The 14,554-nt window shown below is 37.0% G+C and overlaps 1 protein-coding gene across 2 annotated transcripts in view; it reads right to left on the bottom strand.

The window, feature by feature from the left end:
• The window catches only part of cdkl5 (cyclin dependent kinase like 5), a 109,388-nt gene that overhangs the window by 15,016 nt on the left and 79,818 nt on the right, over window positions 1–14,554 (bottom strand). For both annotated transcript variants that reach the window (XM_033032759.1, XM_033032760.1), the window contains exons 13-16: window positions 11,932–12,033; window positions 10,014–10,125; window positions 9,827–9,935; window positions 4,605–4,707 (exon numbers count right to left, since the gene is read on the bottom strand). In XM_033032759.1, the coding sequence (XP_032888650.1) occupies window positions 4,605–4,707; window positions 9,827–9,935; window positions 10,014–10,125; window positions 11,932–12,033 (426 nt within the window). The remainder of the gene's footprint in view (window positions 1–4,604; window positions 4,708–9,826; window positions 9,936–10,013; window positions 10,126–11,931; window positions 12,034–14,554) is intronic.

Here is a 14,554-nt window from a genome sequence, read left to right as displayed (position 1 = left end):
TTCTTGGCGAAACAATCACGTAGTCCTTGTAACATCGGTTATTTGACAAGGGAACTGGCACATTACTTCCAACCTGGCTGGCTAAAGCTAAAGCATTGTCAGCAAATATTTTTTCAAACTGCAGTTTACCACTGGCTTGATGGTTACAAAGGTTTAAAATCAATACCAGACTAATTCATACCATCCTAATACTATTACTCCTAAATACTATGTGTCAATGGAAGACTGTGCAGTTAAGTGTTGTGGGTGCAACACATTTCACAACAGGACTTGGAAGCTGTTATTGGGTCAATCTTCAGGTGTGGGGAATAGTTATGGGGTTGTTTAAGCAAATATGAAATTTCACAAAGTCTTTTCATGAAGTGCAAAAAGATCTATGACAATCAATTCTATAAAAATTCATTACAAAAACACTTATTTGTGCTGAAAAGAAAAAATACATTGATTAAGAACAGTAAAGAAAATGAGAGTAGTTAGGATTTATAAAAATCATACAACTAAAATGGTAGCAAAAAAAAAAAAAAATTCTAATTTGGAAAATGTCTTGCGGCATTTAATTCTGCCCGTTTGTAAAAAAAAAACAGCTTCTTATTTATATATAGGTTGAATAATTGTGTAAGTATTAACATTCAGCGGTAGTGCTAATTATATTCTTACAGGAGAGAAGGGTAGGGAGTCAAAGTCAGAGTTCCACAGATGGCTAAGGCAGAAAGTAAAATAGTATGTAAAAAGATTAGACAGCTACCTAATTATTAACATATGAGAGAACCAGGTTGATTACAGAAAGTTTGGAAACTATCTAGACAAAATGGAATGCTGGAAAAGAGCCTGAGGGAAGACTGGCAGCAAACATTCGGAATCTTAAAACCTTCTGTATGCCTGTGAACAGAAAAAGGGGTGCAAGTTGACATTGGGCTGATCAGCAACCAAAAAGGAAGTCTACTCATACTGAGGGCACTAAATAAGTACACAATGAATAAAAGACACAATGTAAACTGAGGACACAATTCCAAAAAGGGTAAGAATAGAAAAACATGGGGCAATATTGAATATGGCAGGGCAGGTTAAAAAAGTGATTAAAATGCAGCTGGGATTCCAGTCTTTATAAGTAGAGTCACAGCATACAAGAGCAAGGTTGTTGGATAGGACTTTCACTTTAAATGGTAGGGTACTGGGGAATGTCGGAGAACAGAGGAACCTGGGAGTACAAGTATGCAGTTCCTTGAAAGTGGTGACTCAAGTAGACAGCGATAAAGAAAACTTTTGGTGCGCTCGCCTTCATCAGCAAGGGCAGTGAGTGCAGAAGTTACTGTGTTACTTTACAGTTGTAAGATCACATTTGGAATACTGTGTTCAGTTTTGGTCATCCTGTTATAAAAATTGGTGCAGCCACAATTTAGGGTATTGTTTCCAGTTCTGAACATTGCACCTTCGGAAAAATATGAAATCTTTAATGAGGGTGCAGAAAGGATTTACCAAAATGATTTCAAAGAGCGGATTCTTTACTTATGTGGATAGATTGTAAAATTTCACATTGTTCTTCTTGGAACAAAATAAGTTTGCAAAGACCGAGGAGGATCAAGGCTCGGTAACATAGTGTTCTCATTGTCAGAAGGTTCAAGAACCAAATAAAGATGATTGGCAAAAGTTCCAAGAGTAAAGAGAGGAAACATTATTTTACAATATGAGTGGCCTACATTGTGAGTGTCTGGGGGTAACAGCAGAGGCAGATTTAATCATAGTTTAAAAGGGAACTGGATAAGTATTCTACACTGATAGGATGGGGAGTAGGACTAGTTCGATTTCCCTTTAAAATGAGCAAATACTGAAATGAGCAATGACTTGCTAGGCCAAATGGCTTCCTTCCAAATTGTAACCATTCAAGAGTCAAGAGTGTATTATTTTCATATGTCCCAGATAGAACAATGAAATTCTTACTTGCTGCAGCACGACAGAATATGTATACAGAGTACACTGCAAACAATATGATAAACATCTGGGATTTGTCTAAACTTGACTACAAGAAAAAGTGAAAGCGCAAAATTCTGTTTAAAAAGAAAAAAGGTTTTATTTCATATTTCGCTAATATTCATCAATAAGACATAAATCGGCAGTTTGACAGTCTTTCACTTCATACTGAGGAGGAGCTTTTTACTGAGGACAAAACCCTGCGCCACCAACAGTACTTGCACCACAGCAAGGATCCATCACGTTATATATGCCTTCCATTTTCCTCCAAGGAACTAGATTTTAAACATAATTTAATACTTCCAACTCAAAAAGTAGATTTTCTATCATATTAAAATGGAAACTCCTTTCCGATTATAATTTTACAGAATTTTTTAACAAATTCAACCTGGAAAGAAGTTTTACTGAGTCATCTTTGACTGCCAATATAATTCACACGGGATATCTTATTTTCATGTCGATATAATTACTTGGATAACAAAATACATTAATTTTAAAAACCAAGTTTCCTAAAGGACATATCAATATTGCTGTAACCAGATTTTCTTTAGCAAACAACATCATATCTTTACCAAAACATTCTGCCCAAAGGGAGCCCTGAAAATAAATGTAAAATATTTGAGTACCACAACCAGGCACGAAGATCAAGTTATTTGGCGATTATGTATATTAAAATAATCAAATATAACTATTTAACTATAAACTGGTTCTCTGCTAATATATATATATATTTTTTTTTTTTCAATATATTTTTATTAGAAGCAGTGTACAAAAGTATAAACCGCGGCATATGACATAGTACATTTATTGTACAGCTTCCATTTTAATTTTAGCAAAGATGAAATAGAAAAAGAGAGAAAGAGCAAGAAAGAAAGAAAGTGAAAGAGAAAGTGAATGTGTAAGAATAGAACCCCTAAACTACCAAATGGGTGTAGTCAAAGAGTGGCTAAGTGAAAACTTTAAAAAAATTAAAAGACAAAAACGAGAAAAAAACAAAGAGTATTGATATACCTGCTTCATTTCTCACCCAGTCCGTAAATCGGTTTAATTCCGAAGTTGTGTTGCACCATACTATCCTTGTAATGAATCAATGAAAGGAATCCATATCTTTGAAAATTGCTCTGATTTTCCTGCTAAGACAAGTCTCATATCTTCAAGATGTAGCGTCTCAGACATGTTTGTAATCCACATTTTAAGAGTTGGGGGAGATGTATTTTTCCAAAATTTAAGTATACGTTTTTTCGCCATAATCAGGCCATAATTAAGGAAACGTTATTGAAAGCTCAGAGCTGTTCCGAAAATAATCAGTTTCGTATGGGGGGTCCAGTTTTGTTTATAATGATTTTGAGAAAATTTCAAAGATTCCTTTCCAAAATTTATGTAGTTTTATGCAAGAGGCAAAGGAGCGTGTTATAGTTGCTTCTCGAAGGAGACATTTGGCACAAATATGAGATACCTTTGAAAAAATCCTATTCAGTTTAGTCTTTGAGTAGTAGAGTCTGTGCAGTTTTTTGAATTGAATTAAAATGTGTCTAACATTAATCGAACAATTATGTATATATAAGAGATATTTTTCCCATCTGTCTTTGGAAATTTTAGGCCTAATTCCTCTTCCCATTCTCTTCTAATTACATCTGATGATGGAATTTCTATATTTAGAAGGATATTATACAAGTATGATGTTAGATTGTTTGACTGAGTTTCTATTCATACCTTCGTCTAATATATCTGGCAGCAGAGTTTGATAATCGTGGGTATATGTTTTCAAATAGTCTCGAATTTGAAGATATCTAAAATATTGATTACCTTTCAGACTGTATTTCGACTGTAATTTCTGAAATGACAGATTTCCCATCTCGTACAGATCTCCAAGCTTTTTAATTCCTAGTGTTTCCCAATGAATAAACGTTTTATCTATGATAGATGGCTTAAATGACGGGTTATTAGCTATTGGTGAAAGAAGAGATAAATTTCTTAGTTTAAAAGTAGATTTTACCTGTCTCCAAATTCGTAAAGTGCTGTGAATAATCGGATTTTTCTCATATATTGTGTTCTTCAACTTTATTGGGGAGAGAAGAATCGTGCCTATATTAAAAGGCGAGCAATCCTCTCTCTCCATTGCTAACCAGTCTACCTGTTGGCATGCGTTATCCAGCCAGTAAATTGCATTTTTAATATTCGTTGCCCAATAGTAGTATAAGAAATTGGGGAGCGCCAATCCGCCCATTTATTTGGGTTTACATAGATGTCGTTTATGAATTCTATGTGATTTATAATCCCAGATAAAGTTTGTAATCCGGGAATCAAGATTTTAAAAACATTTTTTAGGTAGGTATATCGGTATTGATTGAAATAAATAGAGAATGTTCTCTGCTAATATGTTTGAAGAGCTTGAGGGAAATGCATAAAACAGATAGTTCTACTACATTCACCAGCTTTATCAAGGATGCTATAAAGACCTTAGCATTTAATTTGCCCCCTTGGCTGTGTAATTAATTCTTCTTCTTCAGACCTGCCAGGAAGCAATTAGATCTAGACACACAACATAAACCCAGTAACTATATTTTAAGATTAATCTATAAGCCATCCCAACTTGACAATCCATTATAAATAATCAAACAGAAAGTAAAACTTACAGTTTGTGATTTCTTCTTTTTCTTTTTTATTGCCCTGAAGAAACCCTTCCCCTTCTCCTTAGTTTGCTCTGGGGGGTTAATATTAAGATTTTCTGTACTTTTCCTGAAATTAAGAATAATATCAATTTTCAGCATAACAATTAATTAGAGTTCAGAATAAATGATGGAATCCATTCTGAAGAATTGAATGAGATACAAAATTCTACACATTTATTGACATCAGATTATTCATGTTCTACTTGTCAGCCTCCCTTGTTCTACTCTCTACATTTTTCAAGACACCCATCATTTAATTTTTATCATCGCCAATATGCTAGTAGAGCTACCATGACTCCTAGTCAACCAATAGTTTAATTATAAAAGCCTTATCCTTGTTTTCTAACTCCCTTCTTAGCCCTGTCCTAACCAATCTCTGAAACTCCTTTAGCCCTATAACCTTTTAAGATAAACACTTCTCCAGCATCAACGATTTTATTTCCCCCACCATTGGAAGCAGTGTCACCAGCTCCAAGGACCCCAAGCTCTGGAATTACTTTCCATTTCTTCCAATGACACATCTCTCCTTGAAACCCACATCTCTAGACACATTTTGGGTATCTGCGCTAATATCTCAAGAGGAAGTTGCTTTCAAATTCTGATAAAATTGCCAGGATAGCTTACTACTTTTAATGACACTACACGTATTAATTGTTTTCCTAGTTCATCACATCACTAAATTGTAAACTTTCCTGCCTTAAAATCAACTGACTCCCCATTGATTTGGATACATTTTAGGTCAGTTGATAAGTGGATCACACTGTTGGAGCTTCTTTCCAAAAGTACTCTATTATTTCCTTTCAAAATAATGGTTGCTGGAATTAAATTGATTTGTACATCATACAGCTCAGCATATTGCTTTATTCCCTTTCCCGATGAAGGGAAAGTTTGCACTCACCTGTTTGTATCTAAAATGGATAGAATGTAGTTGTTACCTTTCACTAATCAATGAAATTACAGAAAAATTGTGATTCCAAAAAGAAACAAGGACGTTTACATAAGTTGAAATGCCATAGACAGGTGCAAATTCCAATATAAGGAGGCAGAAGTTAACTCCTTGCATTCCAGGTACAAAGGTTAACATTACAATCCATGGTTAAATAACACTTGTGACATTACCAAGAGCAATTCTGGCCACTTGATCTACACAGGTTTCAGAGGGAGAGCATGGGATATTTACCAAGAGAAAAAAGGCTCAAGTACAGGAAGAATTATTATTAAGATTGTATTCCTTGGAATTGAACGTTAAGTTGATTTGATTGAGATTTCAAAAAAAAACAAAAAAAACTGCTAAAGTGTTTGACTATAGAACAAGGTGACACAAGGGATTCATTTTTTATGCAACTAATGGTCACGATCTGGAATTCACACCCAAATGTGTATAATGGATAATTGAGGGAGTAAAACAATTGCAGTGTTGTAAGAAAGTGATTGATCAGATTTTTCTTTCAGTCAGAATGATCTTGTTTCATTTTGTAATGATTCTACAAATCAAAGTGAAAAGTTATTTTTACATACACAAAGTGGTAGACGTTTAGAACTTCTGTAAAAAATAATTGATGCAAGGTCAAAATAAAATAATTTAAATCTATTGACATTGGTTTATTATTGTCATGTGCACCCAGATACAGTGAAAAACGTTGTTTTGCATACTTTCCAGGCATATCAAACCATACACAAGTACAACTGATAGTGTAAAAGAGAAAATTGTAAAATGTATAAATTAAGATGCATGGGATTAATAGTGACTTGGTCATATGGACTCAGAACTGGCTTATTGAGAGAAGACAGAGTTGTCGTGGAAGGACAATATTCAGGCTGTAGGTTTGTGACCCAGTGGAGCTACAGACTCCAAGATTGCTGGGATCGCGGACTGTGAGAAAGACTGTCAAAGTACACAGCAGAATAAAGATCAGCTATAGAAATGGGTGGAGAAATGACAGACGGAGTTTAGTCCGAGGAAAAGTGGGGTGTTACACTCAGGAGGTCAAATCAAGGGGAAAATAAACAACAAATGGCATGATCCTTAACAGCATTCATGTACAGAAGGATCTTGGGATCCAAGTCCATAGCTCCCTGAAAGTGGCAACATAAGAAGATAGAGTGATATAAAAGGCATATGGTATGTGTGCTTTCATAGCACAGGATATTGACATGAAGTCATGATGCAGCTTTATAGGACTTTGGTTGTGCCACATTTGGAGTATTGTGCATTGCTCTGGTCATCCCATTAAAGGAAGGATGTGGAGGCGTTGCAAAGGATGCAGTGGTTTACAAGAATAATGCCTGGATATGCGGGTAAAAACTACCAAGAGAGTTGGATAGATCTAGATTGTTTTCTCTTGAATGCCAGAAATTACAGGGAGACATGTATAGAAAATTGCATAGAAAATTATGTGAGGCATAGATAGTCAGAATTTTTCCCCAGGATTTGAAAATCTAGAGGGCATACAGTGCCCTCCATAATGTTTGAGACAAAGACCCATCATTTATTTATTTGCCTCTGTACTCCACAATTTGAGATTTGTAATAGAAAAAAAACCACATGTGGTCAAGTGCACATTGTCATTATGGTGCCCTGAAATGGGGGGACTATGTATAAACACTGCTATCATTCCTACATGGTGAAACCAAATTGAATAAAAATGGCCTTTATTAAAATGTGACAATGTACACTTTAACCACATATGATTTTTTCTATTACAAATCTCAAATTATTGAGTACAGAGGCAAATAAATAAATGATGGGTCTTTGTCCCAAACATTACGGAGGGCACTGTATGTCCATGCACACAATGTAATCCTTATCCATGAAATGTTGATTTTTCTGGTACACCAAATCTTTTACATTTGAAGTTAAGATATTTGAATCAGTAAATTTATCAGTGCAACTTTTTGAGGCCTAAAACTATAACAATGGTTAAGTACTTTGTTGTTAATAATAATTTAAATTACTCTTTTAGTAGGCAATGGGTTTTTTCTGTGAAGTTGTTATATACACTCACTTGAAATTTTATTTAATGCAACTTTTTCTATTACAAATCTCAAATTGTGGAGTACAGAGGCAAATAAATAAATGATGGATCTTTGTCCCAAACATTATGGAAGGCACTGTGACTTAAAGATGAGAGGGGCAAGTTTAATGGAGATATATGTGGCAAGTTTTTATTTTACACAGAGGATGGTGAGTACCTGAATTTGCTGCCCAGGTGGTGGTTGAAGCAGATATGTTAGTGGAATATAAAATAATTTAAAATTTAGGATAGGAATTTGGACGTGCAGGGAATGGAGGGATATGTGTTAAATGCAGGTAGATAAGTGATGGGTTGGTATCAGGTTCGTGTTCTTGTGCTCTATTATGTTCTAATAAGTGCAGATAAAAAATAGTGTGAGAGCTGCTACCAGGTAGATTGTAAGATCGGGGTTATAGCCTAAGCACACGAGACGTCTGTTCAAGAGTCGTAAATCTGGCAGCACTGGCTTTCAAGCTTTTGTATCTTTTGCCCAATAGAAGAAGGAAGAAGAGAATATGAATGGGGTTTGAGTGGTATGTTGGTTGCTTTTCTGAAGCACCATGAAGTGTAGACGGAGTTGATGGGCATGGGGGGAGGGGGGGCGAAGAATGGTTTGCATGATGAATTTGACTGCATCCATGACTATCTTCAGCAATATAATATATTGCCAATGTGGTTGGGCAAAATCGAACTGTTGATTATATTTACAACTAGGAACATGAAGCTCTTGACCGTCTCCACTCTAGCACTATTGATGCTGACTGGGGTGTGTAATCCACCCTGCTTCCTGAGGTTGATGCCCAGCTTCTTTGTTTTGCTGACATTGAGGATGAGAATGTTGTCTGCGACGTCGGCGCGACCAACGTCGCAGCGGCCTCTGCAGTCTGTCTGTGTATTATTTTTTTTTTGTCCCGTTGAGGGTATAGTTTGTAGTGGATTTTTAAATGTGCATGTGTAGGGGGTGGGGGAAACTTTTAAATCTCTTCCCTGCATGGAGACCCGACCTTTTCCCTGTCGGGTCTCCGTTGCCGTTGGGGCCGAGCACCGTGGAGCGGCCTCCAACCGGAACGACCTGGAGGCTCAAGTCACGGAGCCTGTGGAGCTGTGGAGCTGTGGAGCTGCGGAGCTGTGGACCTACCTTCGTGGAGCTAGCCAGCTTCGGAGCGTGGAGAGGTGTGGCGGCGCGCTGCTGCGACCCGACTCCGGTGGATGGTGACACCGGGTGGGAGACCGCTTTGCGGGGCACCGGCAATGGCGACTTCTCCCGCTCGAAATGCGGGGTTGAGAGTGACCTGGAGCGGGGCCTTACAACGCCCGGCGCGGCTGTAAATTGCCACGGACTTGCTAGCGCCCGCCGGGGGCTCCAACATCGGGACCCGGGGCAGGGCCTTACATCGCCCGGCGTGGCTTTGAGTGGCCGCGGACTCGCTAGCGCCCGCCGGGGGCTTTGACCTCGACTTCGGGAGAGGAATGGAGAGCAGGGGAGAGACAAGACTTTGCCTTCCATCACAGTGAGGAGGAGACTCACTGTGATGGATGTTTATGTGAATTGTGTTGGTGTGCGTCTTGTTTCTTTTCTTGTATGGCTGCAGAAACCAAATTTCGTTTGAACCTCATGTGAGGTTCAAATGACAAATAAAAGTTATTGTATTGTATTGTATATTGTATGTTACTAAGCTCCCTCGGTCCCTCAAGGTGATAAATGCTATGCCTAATCCTAAATTTATTAAAATAGCCTCAGATTCTCAAAATCTTTACTTAATGTTTATAATATATTTAAATTCATACCTATATTCTAAAAGTAAATATATATATAATCGGCCAATCTTGTAGAAAGATTTTTAATGTGAAAACAAATCTAATTCCAGAACATTGTTATTGAGCATTTTATTTTTAAGACAATAATCCTTTTTGACCCATATCTAAAGTCACATTTAATTTCACAGTGCATATAATATACCTATAGCTAATTCAATATATGCAAATATGTGCTGGGCATAACTGACTTCTGAATTCAGCTGGAGTCCACTTAACTCTCCTCATAAAGACTTCACAAATCCATTATATTTGGTTTTAGGCTACAAATGCGGTTATTTTTGCTCTCTCAGAAACTTCTTTCATAATTATTTTACTGAACCAAGAAAACATAAGAAAAGATGATTGTTTTCTTACCAAAGGTCCATAGCAGTATGTCTTTTTGAATGCTTTGATTGAATGTTACTAGTCATTGGCACATTAATTGGTCCTCTCTCACTGAATGTGCCCTCCAATGAAGAATAATCTAAACAAACAATAAATATTAAATTCTGCTTCATCATACTGCTGTCAACTTCGACAGATCAATGGGTTCTAAACTTACCTTCATAATAACTTCGTACTCGTCTATCTCTGGGCACTGTGTCCGAAAATACACATGTATTTTCTTTTGTGGAAATTCCATCTTCCAAATGTATGTCATGATATCCTCCAGGCTAAAATGTAAACAAGGAACTGCACTTTTAAATCTAGACAAGTGAAAATCCATGTAACATGTAGCTTGTAGCTATGGTAACACGAAGTATTTAAAAAATATTTCTTACAAATCCATTTTAAGATAACTGTATTAGCTATTTAAAAATCATCTAGTCAAGCTTCCCAGGAATGAGTCACAACAGGTGTGAATGCATCTTTAACATTGCACGTCAGGGACATAGTTTCCTAATGAAGTGAATATTCATAATAAACGACATCAATTTGAATGCAGAAGTATCACGTGGAAAGCAAAACAATAGCCTCAAATTGGTACCATATTTATTAAGATTTTCAATAACAAAACATCAGAACTACGAAGTGTACCCTAGGCAAAACAACACTGGTATGCTTATAATATTGTAGTCTTTTCAATTCACATGAATGTAGTTCTTGAAATGATTTCTCTGGAAGCCGCCAATAGAAATATAAGATTTTTGCAAGTAATAAAACTGCAAATGCTGTTAAACTGAACCAAAAACACAAAATGCTGCTAACAACAAAGGAAGGTCCCAAACCTGGGATGTTGGTTGTTTCTCTTCTCATAGGTGATGCCAAGGCATTTCTAGAATTTTCTGGGGTGGTTCTTTTAAGATTATTGGAATTTTCCAGAATATATGAAATGCATACTCCAGGATGTTGCTCAGTGTACTTATTCTAGTTTATAAAGTTCAATTTTATTTGAGAATGTTTTCAAAGCACCCTCTGTTAACTTCTTAGCAGTGAACATGCTATTACTGAGGTCCTACCAATTCAGGCCAATGTCCCAGCACAGACACATCCTGGGTATATCCTAATATTCTGAGTCTTATGTTACCTATTCTACCAGTCAACGGGATATCACTTCTCTCAGTCTTAACATATTTAGGCAACTTAGGCAACTTTATTTATATAGCACATTTCATACACGAGGCAGACTCAAAGTGCTTCACATAAAAACATGTCATACAATAAATGAAATAATAAAATGAAATAAAATAGAAGAACTAAAAGAAAAGAAAAGCAAAATTAAAAATGCATTATAAAAAGTGCAAAAGTTTAAAAAATTTAAGGACTCATAGTCCTAGAAAATTACATACCTCATTAACATCAAGTGTTAGCATTCTGTCGGGACCTCTAGTCACAAGTCCAGGAACTCTCAACACTCAGATCAAGTTACTTCCCACCTTAGGAGGTTCAGGAATATACATCACTAAATACTAAACTAACTATCCTAACGCAAGTAATAAAATTCATAATTTAAAGATTTTCCTCAGTTACTACTGGTGCTACCAAATACCTGTGGGCCATGAGTAGCTTTATCAAGGACGTTTTACGTTTCAACAGTACTAGTGAATATGATTGTCATTCCCCCCCTCATAAACTGTATGAAATATACAAACCTCTATTCTAATATGGTAAATTGCTACTTTTTTCTTGATTAATTAATTACCATTCTTAGTGCTTAAACACAGTTGAGCTTGGCTCAAAGATGGTTGCCACATTATTGAAATGTAGATATTTGAGGGAATTTAAAGTCCACAGGTGGAAAAATTGTCATGAAATTCAGACTCACGATAGCTTTCTTTTTGTTTTTAAAAATGGATTAATGGATCTCCCATGACATTACTAACAGCTTAGTCAGAAAACATTTTTCCCCCCAAAGTATTCTGTCACATAAAATACATTTTAACCATGCTTCGCAGAGAAAGCAGGAAATTGATATTAATTGAAATAAAGCATCACTCCCAAGCTCTGAGTTAAAGTTATGAAAATTAATTTGGTCTAACCTCAATCTGATGTTGATGGCTGTGATATGATACTGTATTATCCATGGTCGAATCTTTGATAGGCGGTCTGCTATGCTTTCCGTCAGTTAAGGACTGCTCCATCTGAAATTATGATACAGAAATGATCTCAACAACAAGAATAGAATTAAGAAGGGCATATGCAAAATTAACTTCATTCAGTTTCTGAAAAAACTGAGCACACTTGAGGAAGATAAAGACCTGTCAATGACTTACAACACATAGTAAGCATTCAGAAATTAAAGCATATTAAAATAGAGAAAAACATATACTGTGTGCAGTTCTGGTCACCCAATGAGAGAAAGGATGTGGATGCTTTGGAGAAGGTGCAGAAAAAGGTTTACCAGAATGCTACCCGGATTAGAGGCTATCAGCTATATTGAGAGGTTGGGCTAACTTGGATTGTTTTCTCTTGAGCATCGGAGGCTGCGGGGAGCCCAGGAAGAAAAATAAATACAATAATGAGAGTCAGAACCTTTGTCTAAGAATGAAAATATCATAGATTAAACGGCATAGCTTTAAGGTGAGAAGGACAAAGTTTAAAGAAGATGAGTGGAGCAAGGTTTTTTTTTTTTACAGAGTTGCAGATGCTTGGAATACACTGCCGTGGGTGTTGGTGGGGATATGATGGCAGCATTCAAGAGGCTTTTGGACAGGCACATGGATTTAAAGAGATCGTTCTGTCAGTAGTGGCCACGGACTCATTGGACTTACTACCCTTTTCCAATACAACAATAATTTTATGATTCTAGTCAAAAGAAGAAATTAATTGCAAATTCAGCAACTGGAATCCCAAGTGTTCAGAGTCCAACAAATGTACTGGGTTGGTATCAACTGTAAGAGAATGAACTGTGCTAGATTTTGCTATTTTGTACATTAAAACAAAAGGTGGACAGCCCTAAATAACAAGATGCAAAAGGACTTCTGATGATCCATCATGGTGGATTTATCCATCATCTTTTCCATAGGTGTGAAATAACACCATACTTTGTAATCTATCTACCAATTTGCCTTATTAGCTTTATTATCTAAGCAAGAAATCAAACAAATATTGTTGATAAACAAGAGGTTGATGTAAACACTGTGAGAATGTTTATGCCACGTTGGGAAATAAAGCAGAACAAAATACCCTAAGCCAAACGCGATTAGAAATGTACAGAATTTTTGTATACCTTTATATTTGTCCAAAGAAAAATGCTATAGAGAAGAAATATGAAGTTTCCAACAACTAATATTGGTGCAAGATACTCAAGTGGAGAAGACAGTAAGGGAAAGAATAAACTAACTATTAGTTTAAAAATAATTAAAAACAATAAAGCAACAGATCAGGTACTTGGTCAGAAACAAAATTATAGACTAGAGAATCAGAATCAGAATCTGATTTCACTGGCCAGGTCAGTCATACAATTAAAAGCAACAGACTCAAAAGTGACTCCTACACATTCCTCATTGTGATGGAAGGTGAAATAAAGTTCAAGTCCTTCCTTTTGTTCTTCCTCAGTCGGGGGCCTCGACAGGACGGTCTTGACTCCCGTAGCCGGCGGCGTTTGGGCCCTCCGCGTTGAGACATTCAGCTCCTGCATTGGGGGGTTGTCAGCTCCCCGGCGTCGGGCGATTGAACCTCGCGTCGGGGCTGGTCGAACCTTCTGTAACGTTGGAGCTCCCGAGACTGCGAGCCCTTGATGGCAAGTCCACAGGCTGCGGTAGGATAGATCCCAGGCAAGTGATCCACTCCAATGTTAAGTCCGCGCCCCGCGGTGGGGCTCACGACAATCCGAGGAGGCCTCCAGATCCAGCAATGGTAGGCCGCAGAGCCCGGAGAATGTGATCCGACAAATTTATCACATCTCCGGAAAAAAAGTTTCCCCCGATCCCCTTCCCCCTCCACCCACATAAAACAAACCAAAGCACATTAAAACAAACTTTTAACAAACACTAAAAATAACAAAAAGATGAAAAAATGAACAGACTGCCGGCAGGACTGCCATCTCCCCGGCGCCCCGCCATTTAGGCACTGAAAAAGTTTAAATCGAGGCAAAAGTTAATAAGCATACAATGAATTCCACGAAGATGGTCTCATCTGTGAAAGGAAACAGGCTCTTCAGCCCACCATGCCGACCCACGATCCCCATACCATCACTATTTACAAACTGGGGATAATTTTACCGAAGCCAATTAACCTATAAATAAACCTGAACATCTTTGAGGGAGAAAACTCCGTCAAGTCAAGTCAAGTCAAGTTTATTCGTCACATACACATACGAGATGTGCAGGTCAAAAGGGAGGACATACAAACTCCTTAAAAAAATAAATATTACGTTGATTCAATTTCAACTCAGAAGTTCCACTGCCCACAAGTGTAACATTCCAGTGACAAAAATGATCACTGTATCCTGAGCGTGCCTGCCTGTTCCACAGTAACTGCCAGTACCAAATATCCCCAATCAGAAAGAACAGCTATCTATCTATCTATCTATCTATCTATCTATCTATCTATCTATCTATCTATCTATCTATCTATCTATGCTATGTATTAAAATAAATGTTTCACAAAAATCACAAAAAGCTCAGTTATCACAATTTCTCAAATGGATATTTTTACTTT

Source organism: Amblyraja radiata, chromosome 14 (assembly GCF_010909765.2).
Source record: "Amblyraja radiata isolate CabotCenter1 chromosome 14, sAmbRad1.1.pri, whole genome shotgun sequence".
NCBI lineage: Eukaryota > Metazoa > Chordata > Chondrichthyes > Rajiformes > Rajidae > Amblyraja > Amblyraja radiata.
Note: the sequence above shows the minus strand (reverse complement) of the source record. Positions and strands in the feature narration are given on the sequence as shown.